At 37.4% G+C, this 26,522-nt stretch overlaps 1 protein-coding gene across 1 annotated transcript in view; it reads right to left on the reverse strand.

Annotated features, from left to right (window-relative positions):
- The window catches only part of prim2 (DNA primase subunit 2), a 61,091-nt gene that overhangs the window by 26,664 nt on the left and 7,905 nt on the right, over positions 1-26,522 (reverse strand). Inside the window, exon 8 of the mRNA XM_072677057.1 lies at positions 6,417-6,484. Coding sequence (XP_072533158.1) covers positions 6,417-6,484 — 68 coding nt within the window. The remainder of the gene's footprint in view (positions 1-6,416; positions 6,485-26,522) is intronic.

The following is a 26,522-nucleotide window of genomic DNA, read 5'->3' on the forward strand; positions in this document are numbered from 1 at the left end:
ATCAGTAGCTGCAGAAACACTGGCACAGTCAACACAAGTCAAGCTTGCGTTTACTAACACCACCTTTAAATTATATGTTGTGGGCCTTCCTGGTTGCAGTCAGATGAAGAAATATCAGCAATAACAAAGAAGAAAGATGCAAGAACAAGCCTGGTAAATAAAATAAACCCACATCCGAGATCACTGTGCCAGCTAGGGGTGGGAGGTATGGTAGCAAAAAGGTAAATATCAGGTGTGATGACGTCTTAACACAGTGACTAAACAGCTTTACCCAGAAGACAAATTAAAACAGAAATAATTCTTACAAACTACTATCATTAGCCATGCTGTGCAAAACCAGCAAGATGGTTCTTATAAAAAAAAAGTTATAATGTTTATTATTGGTTCTTGAACCTTGAACAAGCTAACCCCCTGAAACTGACTGCAAAAGCAAAATTCAGTAGCATGACTTTTTTTTTTTTTTTTTATCAGTGTCATCAATTTCCTCTAATAAAATTTGCATGAATCAAGTCATTGGTTCCTTACTTCCAGAAGACTGCTGCTCTGTGCTAAAACAACATCTTACAAACCTGATACAGCAGGTGAGGTAACAGAACTTAAGCATCTGCCTGTTTAAATCTGTGTAAATTTCAAGCCATGTCCCCTATAATGGCTTTCTTTGGTCTCGATATGACTTTAATTGACTTTAGTAATGGAGAACTGGAGAGACTGGAGGACTGTGATGCACTGAGAAATTGAGAAGTGTTGAGTCCTGGCACAAGTTAAGGATCTAATTGCTTATTTCCTGGATAGCTTTTCTTTGAGGGTAGACTGAATGATGTTCGTATATATTCATTTGGCTTTATGTGGTGACTTCTAGTTGAATTTAAAAGAAGGGGCTCAATCGTTACCATGCACTGCCTTAGTTTTTCTAAGACTATAATAATTCATAAGAATTTCAGGCTAAATATTATTTTCTATTTTAATTGTTCTTACAAAATATTTAATGACAAATAATTACATATATAATTACTCTCTCTATCTATGTATATATCAATCTAATACATAATGGTTTAATTACTTAATTAATTAATAAAACTAATTTAATATTTCCATTCTTTTTATTGCATTCTTTCCCCCCCCCCCCACTTTTTATTTCTGTATGAGGGGAAAAAAAGAAGGAAAAAAAAAAAGAGGAAGGAAAAAAAAACGGCCTCAGTCTTGTCTGGGACTACTAAGTATTGGTCCTGGGCTTGATTTGGACTATATATTCAGAGTTGCTGACTACACAGCAATATTCATTATATTAGGGGCAGTGGTGGCTCAGTGCTGGGATATTGATAACAGGGTTGTGGGTTCGATTCCCGGGCTCGGCAAGCTGCCACTGTTGGGCACTTAAGCAAAGCCCTTTACCCTCTCTGCTCCCCGGGCGCTGGAGTTGGCTGCCCACCGCTCTGGGTGTGTGTACTCACTGCCCCTAACACATGTGTGTGTGTGAGTGTGTTCACTACCAGATGGGTTAAATGCGGAGGACACATTTCGCTGTACAGTGTACACTGTACAGTGACAAATATGTGCACCTTTAAATATCTCTAAGAAAAACACAGCCAAGACTGAACAAGGTAATGTATAATCCATACTGCACCTTAAAACTCCTTTTCCCTCCCAGTGGTGTGTTTTGAAGATAACTGATTGAGTAAATGTTACCTACGCCATACAATTGTGTCATCCCTATCCCTACCGCTAGCTTACAATAAATGATGAGACATAGAACTGAAGAAAAACAAGGATTAAAGTGAAGGAAAGAAGTATATTGCTAGTCTTTGTCCTGATCCAATCATGTGGATCAGGACTGGGGCTAATCCCTGATGCAGGCATATTTTTATGGATTAGGTATCAACTAAAATAAGCCCTGCCAATACTTTGTTTCTTTATTTTTGTGAGCAGCTGTTTACTCCACTATGGTGGACGAACCACAGACTGGCTTTATCCGCAACATGCAGGTTTAAATGTCTGCAGTGTGTTTATTTAACAACCTGTAACATCTGCAAACCCTGCGTTTCAGCTGCGTTTGAAGTAGCTGGCTTTCATGTAAACGTGGGCACATAAGACTTCAGAATACGGCTATTACGCTTTAGGTCTATTTTATGCTGTTTACTGAGAGTGACCTGCTGTGACCAAAGCTATGTGGAAAATTAAAACATTCTGTGACATTTCACTTGAGTCACAACTGGATGAAATGAAAGTATTCTAGAAATGCATCCGCTTTCAACATAAATCTGGTGTCTAACGGCAGCAGGTTAACAAAAACGTTTGTTGTAAATGTTTGAGCATTAGAATTTAATTTGTTCTTGCATGACAATGTTAAATATTTTTTGGGATTTAGATATTCAAATATTACATTCTTTTAAACATAGTTCAAACATCCACTGGTAGAAAAAAATGTTGTTACTTGCACTGGCGTTGAAAAACAAGGCTATTCTCTGGGTGTCCTTGTACTCCTGTTCACTGCTTTGCCATTCTTTGTCTCTTGTGCACGAATTCACTGAGTTCTAACAGTTGACCATCGATTCAACATGCTTCAACTGGCCAAAATGGCTCCTACAAGGACCAACCGGAGCCTCAAAGGTGCCCGATAGCTGACCTGGTGCGTCAAGGAGCTTTAGAGATTTACAAATTTGTTGAATTTTTTTTTTACATTTTACAAAAATAGTAAAATAAACAGAAAAGCTAATAGTTATAAAATTGTATTACTATGCACATATTACAAAAGAACTGGTTTAACCGCAGTGTGAAGAATTTTCAAATAAAGCTACGAAAGGTTTGTTGAATGATGGCACAGAAGAACCACTTTGGTTCTATAAAGAAAGTCTGTAATAAAGATGTAAAAGTATGAAGAATCTTTTAAAAGTATACAAAACTTTCACTCTGTTAATCTCTTAAACCCTGTGTGTGTGTGTGTATGTATATATATAGATATATTAGATAGATATATTATATATATAGATAGATAGATAGATATAGTGGGTCAAAGAACCATTTATTACAGTCCTATATCAAAGTGCAATATCATTTCTGCCTAAACTGTAGTATTTGTTTTGGCGTGAATTTTAAAACCCATTACTCAAAACAACCAATTATCCAATACAATACCAAACAATTCATATATCTGTCATTTAAGGAACAAAAGTACATTAAAGTAGGCAAATTTGAAGAACTTAAGAGGCTGGACAATCATCCAATTTTAAAGACGTAATAAACGGTAAGTAAAATACAAAACATATGACAGATGTCATATACTCAGTTTAAGGCTCCTTTAAGGCTCTGAATCGGCACAATACGGGCTTAAGATTTAAATGCATACTGAAAGCAAAATGATATACTGCTAAGAAACCACTTCGTACCCAGGTCTTTTCACCCTAAAGCAAGATGACCTATAAACAGAATTGTCATTTTGATATAATGCATTCATACCATAAATATCAAATATCTGTCAGGACCTCTGCCAAGCTAACCTCTGAATCCCACAGAGTCACGATTGAGATTCTGCTTGATACAGCTTACTCCAAACGTGTAAGCATTTGACTCCCTCCAGACTGTATGTGATATTATGAAAGAGGGTGTCCTTGCCAGTGCACTGTTCTGAGTACAGTCTACTATTGAATCCACAGCTGGGCACGTCCCCTCACTGCTCAGGGTCACACCGGCCCTCGCAGCAGCCTTATCTAGCCAGACCAGTGATGACACACAGCAAAAGTACCTTAGAGCAAGAAATCACTGCCACAACCGCTGCCTCTGTGCTCTCAATAGACACATCCAATTAAAGCGGCACCATTCAGGGGCTATCTGAAGGCAAATGAAATGGCTGTGGGCTGTGGTGCCAGTCAGGCATGCCGCCATTGTTCCTTTCTTCCACAAAGGAAAGGACGGACAAAACACACTTGTCCGTGGACATTGTGGATGTGGATGGGCAGTGGAAGGCAAATGAGCTCAAGGCTGGACTTTAATATACACCTGCATTCCCTCTGGGCCAGGACCACTCAACACGGGCGCATTTACATGTGTAGGGCCCAGGATGAATCACCGACATTGTGTGGAGGTCATGCTCAAAAGTAACCGAATATGACAGTATGAAAGAACAAAGGACAACAAAACACAAGAGCAATGAACAGACAAGATGTCATCACTGCATGCACAAATTCATACATAAGGGGGAGTTCACCCGAAAAATCACATCAGATCTGATCTGAGCTGCACAAAACGGTTTATTTTAGAGTTAATATATATGCAGCATCTTTTAAAGGATACATTTAGGATGTTTAGAGAAATTATAATAATAATTATTACCATAATCTGATGGATTTCAGCCATCTGTGTGTATATTACATACATATATATTGCATTTTGCACACACCTGTTTATTTTAAAACAGCTAACCTGTGCAGCACTGTTTTTAACATAGTATGCAAATTTTATTGCACAACCCTACTTCCCACTACTGTCTCTCTGCACTCTGTCTCGTCCACACTGCATTGTGTTGTACTGTCTGTCTGCACTGTGTTGTGTTGCACCATGGTCCTAGAGAAACGTTGTTTCGTTTCACTGTATACTCTGTATATAGTTGATAAGAAAATAAACCCACTTGACCTGACTTGACTATTAACTGGCATGTCCTTAATTTCCTTAAAATAAATGTAAAAACAATTCTGGATTCAAGTCTTTTTTCATTTATTTGTAACTTGGTGCAATATCAATAAATCGAAATAAATGTGACAGCTACTTGTCAAAAGTACTTTTAACTTTTTTAGAAAAAAATTTAAAAATAATATTGGCTAAAATATCTGCTATACTCCACACCTTCAAACTACTTGGATATATAATAGTACTGATGCAGCATTACAATTTCTATTACTTTTTGTCAGCATACTGATGATTATAGGAGTACACTTGCGCATAACCAGTATGCTTATGTGGTGTTAAAGGTACTTTATACCATTTATGAGTCATTTATAAGTGGCTTTGGCCATACGTAAATATGCTGTAGTTTATCATTGATAATGTCATTATTAATCTCTCAACTTCAAAGTTTACTTCCACTCTGAATACTGATTGTGATCACAAGGAGCTTGACAACCATGAAAAGCTAGATGACTTCTATTACTAATGCTAAGCATATCAATGAATATATCAGTACACTCACGCATAACAATGGACTTGGGTGGTGTTAAGGTGACTTTGCACTACTTATTAGTCATTTATAAGTAGTTTTAAGCAGAGGAGGATGGACCCGTCCACCTTGTGCGTTATTGGTTCACCCAAGGGTTTCTCCGCCAGAGTTTTTCCTTGCCATAGTCACTGTTGGCTTGCTCACCTGGGGTTACATGTTTTTATTTGTTTGGTTTTATAACTGATTATAAATGCCACAAAATGTTACCAGAAAACTGTGCAGCGCATAAACATGCATCCTGTAGTTGCCAATAAAGCCGGCAGATTAAAAATGATGACCACATTAAAGTTTGCTGAACATTGCGCGTGATCAGAATATGTTTCCTTGTGTTCCAGCTAAGCTTGAAAACACCACAGTTATATATATATGATTACTCCCAAAACTGTGGATGAATATTTATTTGATTTTAGTGAACATTTAAAACTAGCCTAGAGATTTAAGCTGCTGAAATGTATTTTATGAAGACAACCCCCCCCTCCCCCTTTGTACACTGTGTTCAACACTAAATAGGGTTTTGCCGCTGAATAGAGTTCTTTTGCAATGAGGGGTAGTATATGAAATACTGTTAACAAATCAATTAGGCTGATATAAAATCTCTAAGGTGCCTAGAAATCACCTAACCGGTACTTAGGAGAGGTCAAATGTGCAATACCGTGAACTCACATTTTAACTACAATGTTTTTGCAGCATCAGTGGGCAGAACACGCCCCAGAGAATGTACCCAATGGAGCTACAAGAGAAAAAGCATGCACTCATTGGTTAAAAAAAAAGGATTCCAGAGTTGTTCTGTGCCTGTCAATAGAGATAGATGTGCTTGCCAATTGAGGGTGTCTGCTCTATGATGCTGCGTGGGTGGTAGTTTGAAAAAAGATGTGGCGATTGGCTTCTACATACTTCAGAGACAGAGAAAGTGTCAGACAACTAGCTGCCAGATGGAAAGTACTGACAACTATCATCAGGAGAAATTTAAAAGGAAAATGTGAATAAAAAGAAATAAATCCCCAGAGGATGAGGATGATGGTTTTCATTTTCTTTAAATCACGCTGTGTGGAGTAATTCATCTGAAAATGAAAACCAAACCATGCATTATCTTTCTCCGACACAACACTAGCTGACTTCTGAAAGGTGACACTAATGACCACACTGAGATGATAAATAATAGAGTGCTGCAGCAGAGGAGCTGAAAAACACCTCTAATGAAGCCAGTTACCTGAGGTGGTTGAGCAGAGGCTGGAGCCGTTCATCAGACTGCACTGCTGGTAAGGATCGCGCGGTCAGCTGTAAACACATGAAACCGTTGTAAAGAGTCAGAGGTTAAGCTTTTTTTTATTTTATTATTATTTTTTTTTTATAATAACTGTACAACCATAGGTTTATACGTTGCCAAACACGTGAGGTACATATTTTAATAACATGCCTCAGTAAACATTGTAAACAGACAAGGAGCTTGTTCTTGCCCTTTACTCATGAAGATATTCCATATGCTTTAATCCAGGATTCCAGATTGCTTTCATTAACTGTACCATAGCACAGTGAAACACATGCATGTTTGTTTTTTCTGGATTAGATCTGGATTAGAGTCCAGGGATGCTAAAACTGTATTATATTACCCACAGGCATATTGAAATAATATGACCACTTACCTAATAGTGAGAATAACCACCCTTGGCTCACATGACACTAGTAAGACGCAAGACGTGGCATGGGCTGTATTAGGTGTTAGAGGTTAACTGATCCACAGTGGTGTGCAAGACGTTGATTCTCTGTACACCTTCACTACAGTGGCTCTGAAAGATCCCACAAAGTTGTTCTAAGAGGTACTTAGAGATGCTACCAACCTTCATCTGGTACCTTATTATCAGGTCCTTTTGGACATCAGTCAAACCACGACAATCATTTAGCACTGTGCCTTTGCACTTTGCATTGATGCCAGAGGGAACAACAGGCACTCTAGCAAGTGGTACAGAGCAACTGATACTCCACTTTGGACCAGTTAACCTCTGCAATGAACACCTTCCGTCACCTAATACAGTCCAAACACACAGTTTAACATAATACAGTCTCGACAGGGTCATCCAAGCTGAGGGTGGTTATTCCCACTATTAGGTAGGTGATCATATTTTCTGAAAGTTTGTAATAATTTATAACAATGCCATACATATGGTGTGGGATCAACTAATTATTATCATAACAGTTTACACTGCTTATTTGAATTTCTGATTTCTGTGCTCAGTAGCTCGACAACCCCCCCCCCTTCCTACATACAGCACACAGCTTTGGGTATTTCAATAGCGCTCATATAATACTCAATTTAGCCACATAACATAAAACCTGACTGCAACAGCTGAGGGACGTTCCTGTTGGCCAGTCCTCACATTTATACAAGTTATTCTTGCTACCCTAGAGCTAGCAAGAATCCTATGTACAATCCTCACCTGTAACTTTCCACAAAAATCTATGTGAACGTCTGAACACCCTTGCACATATATGCAGACCGAAAAAGCAGAATTTAGTCTTTTGAACATGAAGATATAAGTACATGGTATACATGGTGTGGTTTTAAAATAATTAGTCCCATACAGTCAAACTATTATTATTATTATTATTATTATTATTATAACTGGTCATTATTCAACTCATGGTATCTGGCTAAACTGAGGAAATCTGCTATTATGAATACATAAACCTGTTTGGGGAAGCTAAGGGACTGCCAGGGGCTGTGGGGAGGGCTGTACACGGAGGTGTTAAGCTAAAAGCTAACCCCGCTGGCCATGTATAATCTCTTCAGCCAGCTAATCGCACACTGCACTGAACAGAGGACAGTGAAGAATTTGCAAAGAATTTGCTAAGCTAAGCTATGCAACTCATGTGAGCTACTGCAGTGACTTACAACAGCAAATCATTTAAAAAGACACTATTCTGTCTATTATGGTCAGTGAAGCACCAACATGGTTTTGAAGGTAAAATAGTATTTTAAAGTAAGAATTGCTACATTATGCTGTTTTAAATAGGCTTGTAAAGTCATACACTTAATATTTATATATCAGAAGTACAAGCTGGGCTTTCCTATTCAGGAAAATAAAAGTTAAAAGTTCTCACAGCACAGATATTTAGTAAGCCCATAAAAAAAACTGTCATTGTTGTTAGGAAAGCATTTTCCAGGATATTTCCCATGACACATACACACAATGAGAATCTTATAATCCTCTCATATCCATTGGGTTTTACACACATGATTACAGGATGTACTGTTCAACACCTAGAACTACATGCAAATCTTTTTCTTAGGATGCAAATCTCTGTAAATCCTTCTGTGTTCTTCCAAATGTGGAACTGTCATTTGAGACAGGACAGATTAGATTTATTTTCACAGTTAAATGATGGTTAACCTAAAAAGAAAGTCAAGTTGCGAGTTAGATACAATGTATTGACACATGGGTAATATTTTTAATTAGTGTCTCAATCATTAGTGACATGTAACAGGCATAACTAGTGCCATATATCCTCATTAAAATTTGTACATCTGCCACCAAATTGGGAGCAAAAGTAATTGGGAGCAAAAGACTCAATATAAATGACTGATGCAAAGCAGCGAATGTTGCTAACCGCTAAAACTTGCCGATGTGCGTTCATGTCCTATTTTCATGTCCTATAGGAGTCTGTTAGTGCAGCATTTCAACATTTTCTTTCTGGGACCACATTTAAGAAGTACACCCCAACAGTTCATTTACAGTCAGGAGAGAGGCGAAACCTGCTTTGCTGCTGCTATGTTGGAGATTCAAATAATTGGCCAGAAAGATTAATCAGATATATGTAGGAAGGTGCCACAGTTAGTCATCACTATGAGGGCCAATTCACTCTATAGACATTCAGAAAGGCACATCAGTGGTGCTAGTCATGATCAATGGAGGGAGCCCATGTCTCTGTAATGCTTTTAATGTCTTTTACAGTCAGCAAAATATTTGTACATGTACTTGGAAATGACATTAATCCTATTTATCAGCTTCTGCTTTATATTTTCAACCAATGCATTAGGTTTCCAAAGGGGTGTTTCAATTCCACAGTTTGTTTCTTGATATAGCAGTAATGATACAATTTACAGTGCAAAGAAAATATGTTTTTTTTTTTATACCATAACATTGTGTGTTGTATGAAATACTGACAAACTGCATTGATTTTCACAGACCTGTTAAAAAGTCATCTTAAGGGAAACCCTTTTTATACCAGGTGCCATAATCTTTAGTGAAATAAATTGACAGATAGAGTTATGTGGAAAAAAGGACACCCTATGAAAACCTTAATCATATATATATGTGTGTGTGTGTGTATGCATGTATGTATAATGAATATTATATATATAAATAAATATATAATATTTGCTGTGTGATGTTTAAAGTATTTGTGCATGCACAGCCTGTTTTAAAAATCAACCCACAGCATCATCTGACTGAACACTTTTAAGCTATTCCTTGGTGGACTAACTGGAACGTTTGTGGGTCGTTGTCATGTTGCATGGTCCACTTCCACCAACTTTTTCCTTATCTTTTTGATAAATAGATAAAAATAGATAGAGAACAGATAACCGCCACATGTTGAAACAGACTACAAAAGCGCTTTAAAAGCACAGAGTGGATGCATCTGAATAGATGAAAACAAATTTGTCTCATATTAAACATGCCACGTGTCACTGAGTGGTAAAATAAGCCATTAAAACAAATACATCACCTTGGCATAAAATAACAGCTCTAAGCAAAAAGCTCTATTGTAAAAGCTCAATACTATTGTAACCAAGATATTGATATAAATAAATACTGGATGATACAAATAAGGATAAGATGAAGGAAATACAGTTTGCATTAAACACTAGCAGCAACTGAAATATGTTATGAACATGGGCTTAAAAACATTTCACAAACAAGCTTTTTTTAATGCTTCCTGAAACATGCTGGCAAATTTCTCTTGTACAAATAAGTGTGTATGGGTTGGTGTTCATCTGTTTTCAATAGTAGCCCAATTAAAACTGCCTGCCTATGATATGCTAATAGCTGAAGCTCTGGCATGGTGTGCTGAGCTTAGTCTGGGTACAATTCGTTATTGATTCTGGTAACATTGATGGCAATTTCTAGTCCCAGTTTTTTTGCATATCTTCCTTAACGCCTACCGTCCCTAAAACCCATGTTTAATATGAAATACCTTCAGTAACAGAAAGATGACCTTTGTCCTACAAGCAGACAACATTAATAGAACTGTACAAGCTAATAATGGTTACTTTTTACTACTAAAATGAGTTTTTGCGAAGTGTACCAAGGCAAAACCACACACACACACACACACACACACACACACACACACACACACACACATTTTGTCTGCTTGAATGGAGTTTCTATAGAGGTTAAAACAACACATTCAATGACAAAGGAGTGCTGAAATAGAAACGCAGTCCACGTCATTGGCGTATTGACTAACAGATTGTCATCAGCCTGCTTTTCAGCATCATGAACTTCTGTGTCCCTCAGAGCCATTGGAAAGCAATGGGCAAATACAAAAGCCTTTATTTCAAAGTAGCACCAGATCAATGTGGGAGTAGAAACGGACCAGATTCATTCATGGTTTCTTTCTTTTCCTGATAATTAAATGAATCTCAGTCTCTTTTGGACGATCAACTGCCACCAAATTGGAAAAGCATCGAAGTACTTTCAATCAATGATGTGGAAATCTTGAATGCCTAAAATGATTTTTAATAATAATTTGTAAATTTGTAATTGTCCCATTTGCACATACATCATTCTAACTCTGTAAAACACAGAAAGACGGATAATTAGGTACTTTTCTGAGTTTGGAAGAAAGAAAATGAAGAAAACCGTGGTGTCAAAAGGAGAGCTGCTCACTAAAGAAATGGCCAACATTATGAAGAGACAGTGCCCCCATTAGGACACAACAAAAACTACACACTACATAAAATAAGGGGCATCAAAACAGAAAAATAACAGTTCCATAAATTAATATAGATGCAATAAACATGCATCAGGATGAGCACTACTGTCCACATTAGCAAAGAACCCTCTGTACATGCAAGAGTACAAGAATGATGCCATGTGCTTTAACTGCAGCCTTCAGCTGCAAGTTGGCTGTGGATACTAACCAATCAAACTGGTCACAGACACTGACATACTGGTGAAAACTGTTCACCAACAATGCAAAAAACCTTACACCACACATTTTATCCATCACTCATACAAGAGCTGGCCATGGAAAGCAGGAGAGTAAGCCCAGACAGGAGAAGCTAATGAGTGCACCCAGCCAGATGGTGATTCAAGTGTGGCACAACATAAGACAGTATGGAACGATATGCTTGTCAAGAACCTAAACTCTCAGGCTGCCCTTCGACATCCTGCCAGGGGCCATACAAAATGGTGAGAGGCTACTTTGGGCTAATTGGCATCAGTGTGGTTGACTGAAAGCAAGATTCTTTCACTAAGGAACTGATATGTACCCAAGATGCTGCTTGTTAACAGCGTGCCAACTGTTAAGTAATTAATGTCCCTAGGAACTTGGTGGACAAGAAAATGACAAATGACTAAAGCGAGTGAGAGTGTATCCTACTGCAGATCATTTTTTATTATGTACCATGTGTAGACAGGTCAGGACTATAAATTGTGGTCCTTAATGTCTTCTGCCCATCAAATGTAAAGCTCAGACTTTAATAGTTATCAAATTTTATGCAAACTCAGGAACAGAAGCTTAAACTAGTCACACAACGCTTTGCTTTAACTCATATTTAAGATGGCTCCATGGATAGCTGCCTGGGGGGTGTCTTTACTTGTGTGTGTTTTTGTTGGTTAACGTCGCCAATTGTCCAACAAAGTCAATTACTTGGAATTATTTCTTTATTTCATTGTCTTGGCTGAAATATTCTTGAACAGCCAACTGTGAGTCTATTTATGTGTCTATTATGCTACATGTGTGCCTTCAACAAGCAAGACTGAAAAAGGAAACTAATACCATAAAGTTTGGGCAAATTTGAGAGTAGAGCTCTCGTATAATTAACCCCAGGTCTCAGACCTTAATGAGCTTCTTAGGGCTATGGTTTGTTAGAAACAATCAACAATAGGCTTCTCTAAACAGCTCCCTTAAAGATACGGACACCCACAAAGAAATGTCAGTTGTCAAGTTGAGGTCTGGAAGACAATATTGAAGGGACTATTCGTAGGACTGCTAGAAATGCCAATCAAACTGTTTGACAGCAAAAGACCTTCAGAAAGATATGCGGACTCTGGAGTGGTGGTGCACTGTTCTGCTGTGCAGTTATACCTGCACAAATTTGACCTTCAAGGAACGGTCATCAGAAGAAAACCTTTCCTGTAGCGCATGTCAGGCGGCCCAATAACCTCACAGAACTAGAAGACTGTCGCAAGGAAGAATGGGTGAAAAATGAGAATTGGGAAGACTTGTGGCTACAAAAATCATTTACAAGCTGCGATTCCCCCTGTCCAAAAGGGATGTTGCCAATTACTGACTACGCAGAGTGGCCAGACCTCCATCGAGCCATTTTCCTCTTTTCATTCTGAAACTGTAAATGAATGCATGTAAAAATAAAAAAGAAATGGGTCATCTTTTTCTCCCTTGCATATTTACAATAACAGAAATGTTGACCAGGGGTGTCCAAACTAAAATTTTACATGAACATCTGGCAGATTCAGTCATTCTAACTGCTCATCTTCACATTCAGGCTTTTCTTCATGTGTCAAGACAACAGTAACCACACCTGCACTGTAGTTGACACAAGATACCTGATTATCACAGCCTACACCGAAATCACAAAACGCCATATAGGTAAATGAACACAGATGCTTTTCACAGATGCCAAATACTCTAATGCGAAACCAACCTTCCCATAGTGCTTTATAGCTCAAGATTTGCTGATAGCTTATTGAACACAACCTTCCACAATTCCAAAGATGGATAAGCAGATGCTGCAAAGAAGAATGACTGCTGTTGCACTCCTAAATCCCCAGATAGGCTAGATCGAGTATTGGATTACCATGGTCTGGAAATCAGCGGCAAAGTCATCTTCCCCTTGTTGACAGACACCCCAGTGTCTTGATAAGCAATCAGTAATACCAAAATTGACTTGACAAGATTAACTGTCTGGAACCATGAAGGGGTATCTGTCCAACAAAGATATGGAAATGATTCTACGGGGCAGAGGGAGATGCCACAGCCACCACAACAAATCAGGAGGTTGTGTTAGAGACTAAGGTTACACAAACAAACAAATAAAGGTCACAATGTTTTTGTTTCCCAAAAACTACATTTGTTATACTGGGTTTAGATAAAAAGGTTCTCTAGATACAACTTGATCATTCATAGACAATCATTACTATTGCCAAAGGTTCACCAGCCAGCTGCTGAAATGTCTTTCCTCCTAGATATTCCACCATCAGCTGCGAGTGGCATTGTAGGAAAAAAGGAAGCCTTTAGGAAACCATAAAGCCATGGTCCATAAAGGCATGATGAGGCAAGTTTGGTGTGAAAGAACTTGACTGGCTTGACTATCTTCAACCCCATCAAACACCTTTGGGACGAACTAGAACAGAGATTGAGAACAAAATCCAAAATCAGTGTCTGGCTTTACAATGCACTTCTGGATGAGTGTTCAGCCCTTTAACAAAATCTTGTAGAAAGCCTTCCCAGAAGAGTGTTGGAGCTGCAAAAGGGGAGTGGAAGGAGAAAGCGAGGTCAAAATGGTGTAGGTGTACCAATACTGCTGTCCATATAGCCTACCGCTACAGACATATACTATACTAATTACTGTACTTCATTGATAAGAGAAAACATCAGATAAGGTTCTGATCCAGAACTGTGTCAGACATTCCTCGTCGACAATAGATCGAGGGCTCACCAAAAAGTTTCATATTTTACAAAACTGTATTGTAAATTGTACCACTCACTCTTAAGGCATGTTACACATTGGACAAGATACATGAAATAAATTTTAAATCAGTACAGGTTAAAATGAACAAGGCCGAACACCCTTGGTCCCAAAGGGCTGGCAATACAACCCCTGCAAAAGTATGATCTTCCCCACTTACAAAGAATCCTTTTGTTCACAACTGTTAAAAGCCATTCACTAGCTGACTGTATAAAAACACCAACTGTCTTGTTAGCTTTACAGCAAAATGTCATTAAATGCAAATGTGCTGCAGTTCAAGGACAGTAGCAGAAATGCTGCATTGGCATTAAAGCTTGGCAAACCATGCCGGCATGCTGACTGCTTTAAATTGATCCATACTGAAAGGACCATTTACATTTCTTTGCTGTGCATAAAAGTTGACTTCAACTTGAAGAATCAAGCTCTAATACTTGGAATACTTTAGCAAATGCATAATCATGCATAAATCGTTCAGTACACCTAAAGCATAATGTTTTAAACATTCGTGCAAGTCACTTTAATGCTTTGCCAGATAAAGAAAATAAATCTAATTTAATTTCAAATAAAAATAAACCTTATTCTCAGCCCCTAGTCAGTTATGCAGAGCAGAATGCTGACTGGTTCTGGAGGGATTTCCTTTAATGTCAGACCACATTCTGACATGGGCTCTCCACAAAAGAAAGCTAATTAAAAATCACAGATTTATGTGAAGTTTGAATTACTGCAGTGTAACTGACGTAGTGCTGGGCGGTATGCAGATTAATTCAGTAGAACGTAACATTCATCCTGCGGTCGGCATTTCTTACATATCGTAATACTGTTAAGCAAACCCCCCCCCCAAAAAAAAAAACAAACAAAAAAAACACAACACTTAGAACACACACGCTCTCACTCCCCATGGGCTCCAGACAGTATGTGTCCACCTCATTCAAAGAAAACACGCTCACTATTGTTGGCTAGTAGAAATTACAGAGGAAAAGCCATGAACCAGCAGCTCTGAGAGACACAACAGCCACAAACCTGCCAAACACAAGTAGAGCTTTTCTATCAACTCGCTCTCTAATTTCTCACTCTTTGTACAGCCCCGAAAAAGGTGGTAAACACTTTATGATCACATAGTCACACAAACAATGTTTAATAAAAACAACTTAAGGTGAAACTGCACTTAAACCCTTATTTTGTTCAGTGTTCATAAATGTTTAAAAAGAGGTGCTTTTACAGAGACTGCAGTGACAACAACACACCTGATTACTGTTTAGTTTGTTTTTGTTTGTTTTGCACAAAACACATTGGACATTCACTTCAATTGTTAATAATGTGTATGTGTAGTAAAATATGCCATGGTCAACAATCAAAAGACAGGCTTACTGTTTTTCTGTTTGTAAAAATAAAGTCAATTCATTAGTTAAATTTTCCAAATATACAGTGATATTAACTGTTGCCCATACAGCCCATTACTACAAGAACCAGGAGAATTGTGATATTCTATATATTGTAATATTTAGCATGATGCATGTAATCCCACACTAAATACATCAGTAGTGACAGATTCTTAAACTACTTTTCAGATAGTCTCCCAAACTGAATACAGTGATTTTTATTCAAACACTTGATCTAATTAAAACGGTCTAATTAAACTGTTTATCATGATATAAATATTGTCATATTGCCCAGCTATATCTATATAAAACAAATTATTTATATACAGCTATTTGATGTAAGCTGATTGTCATTTGTCTTTTGAGGGGCCAAGAAAACCCTATAATACTTAAAGCCTTCATTACATCTATAATAAAATTAAATCGTTTTCATTCGATGTATTCTTGAAGATAGCATAAGCCATAAACTTTCAGAAATTAACAGTTATGCTAACTAAAACTGGCATTTTCGGACATACCGCCCAGCCCTATACTGACGGTCAAAAAAGTACAATAAAATGGACTATGGAATATAAATAGACTGTTTAGTACAAAACATACAAAATACAGATACGGATGTTCGGATAACAAGAGAGAGAGGTGGGATGTATTCAAACCCCACCAATGCTGCGCATTTGAAAAGGCCCATTATCTACTGTGTGTAATTTCTTGAAGAAATCAAAGACTCAATGTTATCCTTTACATCCGTGTGAAGCAGTAAGCCTCGTGTCCTTGCATTTCTAAAGGAGTAATAGATCGTTATTCCATCTTCAGACACTGAACTGCATTTGACCAGTCAATGGTCTGCACCATTTCTAGCTTGACCTACCCTACTGGTTTTAGAACACTTCCAACTGTTTTTATTGATGACATTTAAGTCAATTGAATAACATGCAATGGTACAAAGTACCTGTGACCTCAAATAGTACAAAGGCAAATAATTATGTAGATGTGTGTGTGTGTGTGTGTGTATATATACTCTGCACCACAGTATTTCGAGGTCATTGTGCATTCCTATTATGATGTCCCCAAGAAGACACTTAATAAAGGAAGGCATATGGACCTCCTTAAAGTCCTGAAATACAAATGAAGACAAATGTTATGGAGGACAAATGTTGTGTTGTCTCCTCCACCAAGCGCTTTAAAACTACAAAAAACTAAGAGGTCATGTACAGGAAGAGGTCTCACATCATCACATCATCATCAGATGACAAGATTCTGATAGTCAACACCTCAGACTCTCACTTGACAACACCTGGTAGCACATCTTGACACTGGACCAAGTCTCAGTTTCAGCTGTGAAGAGAAGAGCTGCAGGTTTGACAGGCAGTACAAAATTCAACACGAAGATGCCACCAAGTGTCTAAGGTGTATGTATGCACACACAGAGCACTAAAAAAACTTCAGTAGCAGAACTCAATTAACAACTTTTTGTAAAAGGTTCTACAAAGGCTTGTTCTAAACAGAGCCACCGTCTTCCCTATGAATATTTCCCTTATTATTTTTTAAAACTTTTTTTAAGCAATCAATTCAATATTGATAAAGCGGAGGTAAGTCTGCCTTTCTTTATCAACAAACCCATTCATTCCTACAAACGATATTCATAATATAAAAAAAATGGTGAAAGAAAAACTTCAACAGAAGAGGACAATAATTAGGTGCCTTAATAGCCTTCCAAGATTATGCATAGTGATAAGGCCAGAGTGAACTTCAAAATGCTGTCACAACACTAAAGATGAAGCCTTTAATATTTAAGCATTAGTGCCTCTACCTCCAATAATTACAGCTCTGAAATATTCAAGAGGTTTATTAGCTCAGGCTTTTGTGAGCAAGAGAGAGAGAAAAATATAGAAAATTGAAGTGACAACTGCATTTCATAAGTGGGTGGTTGACAGGCAGAGACAGCGTGTTAGCCAGTCTCCTTGGAAACATTTCTCCCCCACAAACAGAAGACAGACCACACTCTCTCCGTCGAGTTCTACCATCACGTCCTGAGTGGTTAATGATCCATCATGTGTCACATTTCTAGCGTCTCCAGGCTTTTAAATGAAGTGTCAGTATGAAATGTAAATATGGCTACATCCTTCAGTGTTTGATACAAGAAATATTCAAAAATAATTAATTAATTTAACATTAGCTCTGCGCTCATTTTCTCTTCTAGAATTGAGGATGTGACCAAGTTGTTGTGTAGTTGGCCTACAAAAGTTAAATCCTGCTAAGAGAGCATGAGCACAAAAAGCAGACTATCGCTGTCATGCAAGAACCTCGTACCTCCAAAACGGCATCCTTACAAGAGAAGGAAAAAATCTTAAAAAAAAAAAAAAAAGATACAAGGTTTTTACATGACAGGGACAATATGTACTATATGTCCAAACTGGACTTTAGGTAGCACCCACTGCTGAGACAGACGCGCACGCACACACACCCTCTAGTCCCTGTAGGAAAGTACAATCAGCATAGGACATAGGACTCTGGAGCAGATAAACAAAAAACGTACTGGCACCATGCCTCATGCCAGGCATGGGCTTAAGGGGTATAAAGCCCCCCAGCATTAGGCTGTGGAGCAGTAAAACTTTGTTCTCTGGAATGATCAACCATGCTCCATCCAGTACTTTTGGGATAAGTCGGGAAGTTAGGGACGAAGTGGGGTGGTGATCATCCAACATCCTGACCTCACTAACACTTTTGGTGCTAAACTCACAGCAATGCTCTAAAATGTAGCAGAGAGGCTTCCCTGGAAAGCAGAGACAGTTACTCCAACAGAAGCAGGACAAACTAATACGCTTGACTTCAGAAGAAACAAAGTTAAACAGCTAATAGCTAATTACCAAAACAAATTATACACTAGCATATAGAACCCACTGTAACAAACCACAACTTTTACCTTCTAAACAAAGGGAAGGTACAGCTAAAGTGCACTCTGTTCTGCATTTCAGTGAGACAGGGGTCAAAAGTACAGATTTGGAAAAACGTCCGGGTTTAGTCAAACTGTTGTCTTCCAGTCAAGAGTTTCATGTTGGGGGAAAACCAAAACAACATTTTTGTCTGCTGCTCACAAGTAGGCCACCTGCAAACCTCTCCATTCATCAGGCCATATGACAAGGCCCTGAGTACAAGCAACCTCTTTCAGTAACAAATCAGTTCAGATTGCTGTTTGAACCTGTTGGGGGGCAGGGGTGGTATTACTGTTGAAACATTACATGCTAATTAAATGTATGCCAAATGTATGTGAAAACCCAAATTCAGTCACATTCATTGTCATCATACAACCTGGCAAAGTATTAGAATGCTACCCTTCCAATAAGTTAGTTTGTCAAATTCCTGACCTTTTAGAGCTGCCCCAGAAAACTAACTTATCACTGTGAAGTGAAATCAGCAGGAAAAATGAGGTCCATAAAGAAACAGAGTGCAAAACTGGTGTCTTATCAACCATCATCAGTGGCCAGGCTCACCAGCACTGATTGCTAGATGAGAACAGAAGCCAATTTACACATTTATGCCCGCAAACCTAGTGGAAAACCCAGAGGAGTGGAGGCTATTATAGCGCCAAAAAAAAAAAAAGGTAAGAATCAGCTCTACAATAGGAGTATATTATTATATTATATTATTTTTCATTAAGATATTTCCACACAACAGGGTGTGTGTGTCCTGTTTAGGTTTAGTTTTTTTTGTTTGTTGTTAAGAGTTTGGCAGTACCATACATCAAGATCAGTACCATACCATGCTTCAGATGGTCCTGCTACAAATGCTTTACATTTGGATGCATAAAAATACATCTTTTGAATGGAAATGTGTGAAGGTGAACCTTTAAACTGGTAAAACACCTTTTACATCAAGTGATAGTTCTTTAGAGTAAATCCAGCTACAACGAGGACATGGCTAAATGGAACAGAAGATGTAAAGATGTTTACCATGAGTATTTCGAAATATTAGACTATATGGGTATACATATGCGTGTGTGTTGGTTGGGTGGGATGGGACAGAATTGGTGTGAATGGAGGTTAAAAAAGGGTAGAGTAATACTCTTTGTTGATTGTCAATTTTTATATTTAAGTTCTATAGTTGACTTGATAGTGAACACACAACATTGTAGTCAATAGACATTTACATACAGTCCTAAGGGAACTAAATGTCATGGCAAAACTGGGCTTTCATCGATTTGAGTGAACAGTTATTTTTCTGATGAAGAACCACACACATCTTAAATAGTAAATACGATTCCATTTTTAGGGGGTGGGAGGTTTGAGGATCTGAAATCAACACAGGTCAATATTACACACAGAGCACCGTATAGTCAGTTACATATCCCTTAGCATGTTGCACCTTGACCAGATGGATTTGGAAATCATCAAGTAGTGTCTGGCTGACGTTTGGTTAGATACTCTTCTTGGCACTTTAATCAAATGTGTTGCTTTCCTGGCACTGGCACTCAACTTTTAAGCACAGTTCAAAAATATTGCCCAAGTTTAGTCCAAGGTTTGATTTTATGCTGAATAATTCAGAGGCAGCCCTGTATTGCCATGGCATTCATGTCCATGTAGAACGTACATAAACGACCAACCAATACTGTACATATTGTGTAATAAACATTTTAGGGGACATCTTCATAAAATTGCACACTACCCCTTATGGACAAATGTTGACTAAATTAAAGATCTCCTGAAATAGTAATTTAATTCATTATGACATTATTTTCTGATCATTGACCTTCCATTAGCTGAATATCATTCATGCCGAGTACCATTGTAAATGAACATTTCTGCAGCCCTTGACACACTCATTTGAGCTCTCCTGGCACCCATCGCTCCCTCTTTAAAAAGCACTTAAATCTTTATTTTCTTGCCCATTCTGCCTCATATACACAATTCCATTTCTCAGATATTCTTATCTCTTATATATCTTGCTTTCACCTGTATCAGTCTCCTTCTTGGACACTGACCAAAGAGGATTGAGTGGATAGAAAATGATGGGGTCATATTCTCCTGGGGTCTCAGTTATCAAGCCTATGTACAATCTAAACCACATATACACACATTCTTCTTAGGCATAGATTATGATTTTTCCCTTGTACAACAAACATGCTTATATTGATAAGCACTCCATACTTAACTCCACAGCGCTTCTACCTATGCACAAAGATTTTTTTATATGACAAATAACACTTTACGCTTTGCCACAGTGTTTCTACATATGCTCAAAGTTTAATCATTAGTAAAGAGGTAAAGAGATACACAAAGTGAGCTGCAGGCAGCTGATCTAGATACACTATATGAACAAAAAGCCCTGGGACACACCACTTAATCACTGAATTCAGGTGTTTTGTTCAGTTCCACTGCCCACTGCAAAGGACGGGTCTTTCTAAAGATTTCATCGAATTCCAGCGTGGTACTGTAACAAGACCTTAGCAACAATGCATTGCAAGTCAGATGTGATGAAATTTCTTTCCTCCTCGATATTTCAGCCATGGGTGGTGGTACTGAAAAGTGGAAGTGTTGAGGAAGCACAGCCACAGAGTGTCAGACACTGTAAAGTTACAGAGCAGAGTCGCTGAGTGCAGAAAAGTCTCCAACGCTCCTCGCTACCTCTACAATTGCAGAGCTCCAAACCTGCTGTTAGAGCTGCAAAAAAAGGACAAACTCCAAATGAATGTCTAAGGATTTAGAATGGGATGTCATAAAAGCTTCTTTAGGTGTAATGTATAGGTGTCCCAGACAGTACTAAGAAATGGATATATCGAGTATTAGTATTATTATTTAGTATGTATATAATATTATTTCTGCAACACTATCAATTCTCCAAAAGTCATTTTTAAATGAATAGTTTACAAGCAAAGATTGGTGGCAGACAGTGGTTCATTTTGTCCTGAACCCAGACAGTCTTCAGATCCTACTGTTCTGACTGCATAAATGAAACTTTATTTTACTTCAGATTTTATGCATATGATGGTGTTTACTAATATGACTATATGAATATTGTTTTCTTTTTATTATATATATATATATATATATATATATATATATATATATATATATATATATATATATATAATTAAATATTTTTTTAATTACCACAATACATTGCTTTGCTTATAATTTCGCAATATATTGAATCATAACCCTTGTCTCTCAATATGTATCATATAACAGTTTTTTTTTGTTTTTTTTACCAAAACACAGGTCTAATAAGAACCGATTTAGAGGCACAAATCATTGCATTGCACAAGAATCATTTTAGTAGATATTATGAATCCCCCTCAACATAATCAAGGGCATTAACTAATGTCTTTAAATGACATTATATTTACCCAAACGCTGTGTTTCTAATTTCCCATATCAACATCACTAAAACACATTAAACATGCACATCATTAAAGCTCAGTATTATGTAAGCCCCAAATATGAGACAGCTTTAAATCAAAATTACAGCAAAAGAGGAATGTCAATTCTAATGAAAGCCAACTTTAATCATTTCGGCCCAATGAAATGCCTCATTATATTCTGACTTCTGCCCCCTGACGAGTGACTGAGTTTATGCACAGAGACTTTCACATGAGCGGGAATTCACAATGGCTGGAAATGCGTCAGTGTAAGCTACTGTACTGCTCTGATAAAGAGTATGTCCCCTTTTTGGACACTGTGTTTGTTCAGCTGGGACATAATGAAATCAAGACACTTTGTTTCTGCTATTCTGCTAGTATGCCTCTTAAAACCCACAAACAAATGTACATAAAATGTGTACAGGTGCACTGACGTACAAATCATTTGACAGTAGATTGCGCGTGCATGCACAGGACCCCTGTATAAAAATCCTATACCCCTGTATAGGATTTCAATTACATTTAGCTTCATTTCTTGTTTTCTTGTGATGTGAAAAACATCACCATTAATGAGTCAAAGAAACCTTTTTAGCACTACATAGAACTCATTTTCTATACAAAAGACCTATGAAAAAGAAAATGTATGTTTTATTAAAAGGAAAAGGGTTTTCTGGCAAGGCAAAGAACCTTATTAACCTTCATGAAGAAAATATGCTGATTTATTTCTATTTAGTATAGCATATTTTGTGGAGACCCACATGGTTCCATTTTAAGGCCTATAAAGCTGATGTTAAGAGCACAGCAAATGTAGTTACACTAAAGTAGGTATGGTCTCTGTACATGGTTTAAGGGCTTAACCAGGCAAAAATCAATTAATCAATAAATAAATGAGCATCCAAATGGTTCATGAGTTGCCACAGTTCAATACAGAACCTTTTTCTTTTTTCTCTAAAGAATGCTTAATAAACATGTTTTATTAAAGAGTATAAAAGATGACACTCTTATGCTTAGCTGTACAGAACCTAATTAAATCATGAACAATTCACTAATTATTACAAGACTAGAATAACATGTGCAATAAATATTTTTGTTCCAAGTGATAAAAACAACTTGGTTCAATTAGCAATTCACAAGTTCACAACTACGATTAGAGAGACATTTATCTTTTACCCAAAAGAAAAAAAAAAAAAAAAAAAAAAAAAAAAAACTTCCCCACCTTCTACTATAAGCCATCAACAATTCCTGGTGTCCATTTGCCAGAGCTGAAAAACAAAAAACCGAAGGTCCACCACCTGCCAACTTATCAACGAATGTTCTTATTAAGCAAACAGAGTGAGAAAGTGTTGCTGGAGGTGGGGACTGTAATCTCAAGTGTCAGAATAGATTTTTAACCTGGTTATTGATTTTAGCATTACTGGAAACTACTCGCAGCATCATAAGTCTCGTTCCAAGCTTGATTTACGACGGCATCCAACATATGAAGATTGACATATTTCATTTTCTTCCAGTGGACGATATCCCAAACGCCAGAGATAGGGAAACGTGCAGGCAGCATGTGTTTTCATTTGCCAAGACGGATTAATATGTGGGATCAACACACTGACACAGGGCAGATTTGCTGACTAGCAATATCTCCACCCCCCCCACCCCCCATCTCAGACAGATAGAAGCTTACTGAATAGTAATTTAAATGGCTTCTCAGTACAGGGGAAACATTCAGCTGATATAAAACTCATTCCACCAGCTGTCCAACTGTTTCTGGCAAATTCTGATTGATAGTCTAGTTTGATATTTGGTGGATAGAACAAGGGGGGGGGGGAGAAAAAAAAAAAAAAAAGTGTTGTCTGCCAAGCTGAGAGATAATATGCCAAGCTGACAAGAGTCTTAATTTTCCCCTCATACATTCATTTCTGCCAATTGTACAACAATCTGCCAACATAAGACAAGCTTTAATACACAGATGGATCAAAGTCAAAGTTTTGCACATACCCACTTAAAACCAGACTGACTGAACATGGTATAGACAATGATCAGTGTTTTAACCAGCATTAGGTTCATTTAGTCATATGTTATGGTAATAATAAACAGTGTATGTTATTAATTTGAAATATAACATTAAAAGATTGTGAAGTCACAATACAAAAAGACAGTGTGTATTGTGGAGGTGGAAAATAAACATGCTAGCTATAACTCCGAATATCTAATGCAGTTAGATACACTTTACAGATTACCTGTTAAAAAAAGGTTAAGTAATCTGATTACTTTCCATTACTTTTGGATTCATTGTCTTTTTAAAGCCACTTAACACAATAGTCACACTATGGCAAAACAAAACAAAAAAAACAAAGTATTAGGTATTGGAGTTGTATACTGGGTTATTTAGAATGTCACCAAATCACCTTAACAATGAACCTTTTCTTACATATACAGACAGCACAGATAACATACATTAGTCACCCCTGAAAGCTGCATTCTCACTTCGCACCTCAGCAAGATTTCATTACTCCAGTGTTCAAGAGATAAACTTCCAACTGAATGGATTTAAATAAACACCATACACTATTTATTTAACTGATTATTTTATGATTCAAGAAAATATGAAATAATGACTACACAGTTTTGATATTTTACAGTGACAGCTGTAGCATGCCATGTAGCTACATACAAATCTGCACAAGGTGGCGAACACTGGTTTCACCAAAAGTGTTGGCTTAAACATTAAAAAATGCTAAATTAGAGTAAGGGAAAATAAATAATAATAATAATAATAAAAATGGTGCTCCATTTTGCACACCATTCACTCATATGGGCGGTGGATTGCGTTGCAATGTGGAAACCATATGCTGATCAGAAATCTGCATACAAGGCCGAATTGCACAATCAGGCCCAACAATCTGAAGTTGGAACGGTGTCAATATCTTGAAAATTGCAGGAGTTGGCAAACACAAATCCATAGACACCATTCATAAACCTCGTCATCTATGCACTTGAGTACAATTTGCCAGAGGACCAAGCAAACCACACTGGATGGGGCTAGAGATTGGAGATTAAAAATTGGCCAATTCAGGTTTTTTTTTTTTAAATAAACAAACAAAACATGATCTAGACTGTCAGTTTATAAATCCACAAGAGGACAGATTTGAGTTATTTCTGAATATGAGCTTTTGAATCACCTCCTACATACTTAGTCATAAGGGTAACTAATCGGCCGACTGCCATGCCATGACATGACAACCTCTTCTCCAAGGTGCAAGTGACAGATTGTGTTTAAATATAAAAAACACAATATTTCATGTATGCTCATCTCCGCTGTACACATAGGACAATGCTCGTCTTTCCAGCCTTTCTGGGCTAAAAAGCCAGCCTTCCTCCTTTCACAATCCTCTGGCAATTGAAACGAGTATGACTAGGCTCTCCGCACACAAAAATCCAATAAAATGTGCAGATCCATGCAGTAAAACCTAGTATTAAACACTTCACTACAGTTCATTCATTGTAATGTAAAATATTTAAGATTTTGTACTTTTACTACTAATAGCTTCCAATGTAATAGACTGTAGAAAGAAACTATTAAATCTTTGAAGTTTATTTTCCTACCCTACACCCATCTCTACCATTAGATGGGAGAAATATCTACATGTATCTGAAGGAATCAATAATACTGGTTTACTGGTTCATTTCTTTAGCCAGTTTATTAAAATTTACTTCCCAGACTTCAATAATTCAACATTTAATTTGCTCAAAGTCTCATCAAGACCACTTAATTCCCAGGTGGGATGCAATACTTTGATAAACATTTTTGACCAAATCTTGCTAACAAATTCAAAGAAAGGTGAGACAAATATTTTCTGGAATAATGAAAATATTTGTTTGCTTGTTATTATCTGTTAACTAATGTATATGTTGTATTATAACAGTATTCGAAATGTTAAAAATGACTTAAATTAAACAAAGACAGACAGTTATATGTAGCGCAAAGTGGCACATGGGTGTCATTCCACTCTTGTCCATTTATTCACAGTTTTTGTACAAATTTGACAAGACACTGCCCCAGGGAGACACTCTGGATAAGCTGCCTTGGGATCTTGGGAGCTAAATGCCTCAAGGATATAAAAATGCAGCCAACAATTGTCCAACAGAATGAAAACTAATCTCACATAATTCTTTTTGGCTCTCCCAAATACACCAACAGTATATCTAAAAAGAAAGGAGTACTGACAGCATGTTAAAAGACAAAGAACACTCATTTTTTTTATTATATTAGATCATTAGATTATTTGTGCATTCATAGGGTTCATGCTTTATTTCATGCTTACAGAGGTAACTGCAGTGGAATTAAGTTCCACAGGTATGCTAATTTAGGTCATGTGCAAAAATATTCTTTTGAGATCTCACATATATTCCACATGAAGCTAGTCTAAAGATTTCCCATCAGTTGTGCTCAACTTGCTCCATTGGGAGGGGGTGTAGCTTTCCACAGTACACCCCACAGTGCATATGCAATTCACAAGATACAGAACTTGAATAAGGATAAGTGAAATATATCAATATTCAAACTTATTTTTGCAATACGCAGTTTTACCACCAGTTGTTGTATATGTACTCAATTTCCCAGACTCCTCTGCTTGCTCATGTTACCACTCCGGC

Source organism: Salminus brasiliensis, chromosome 4, assembly GCF_030463535.1.
Source record: "Salminus brasiliensis chromosome 4, fSalBra1.hap2, whole genome shotgun sequence".
In the NCBI taxonomy this organism is placed as follows: Eukaryota; Metazoa; Chordata; class Actinopteri; order Characiformes; family Bryconidae; genus Salminus; species Salminus brasiliensis.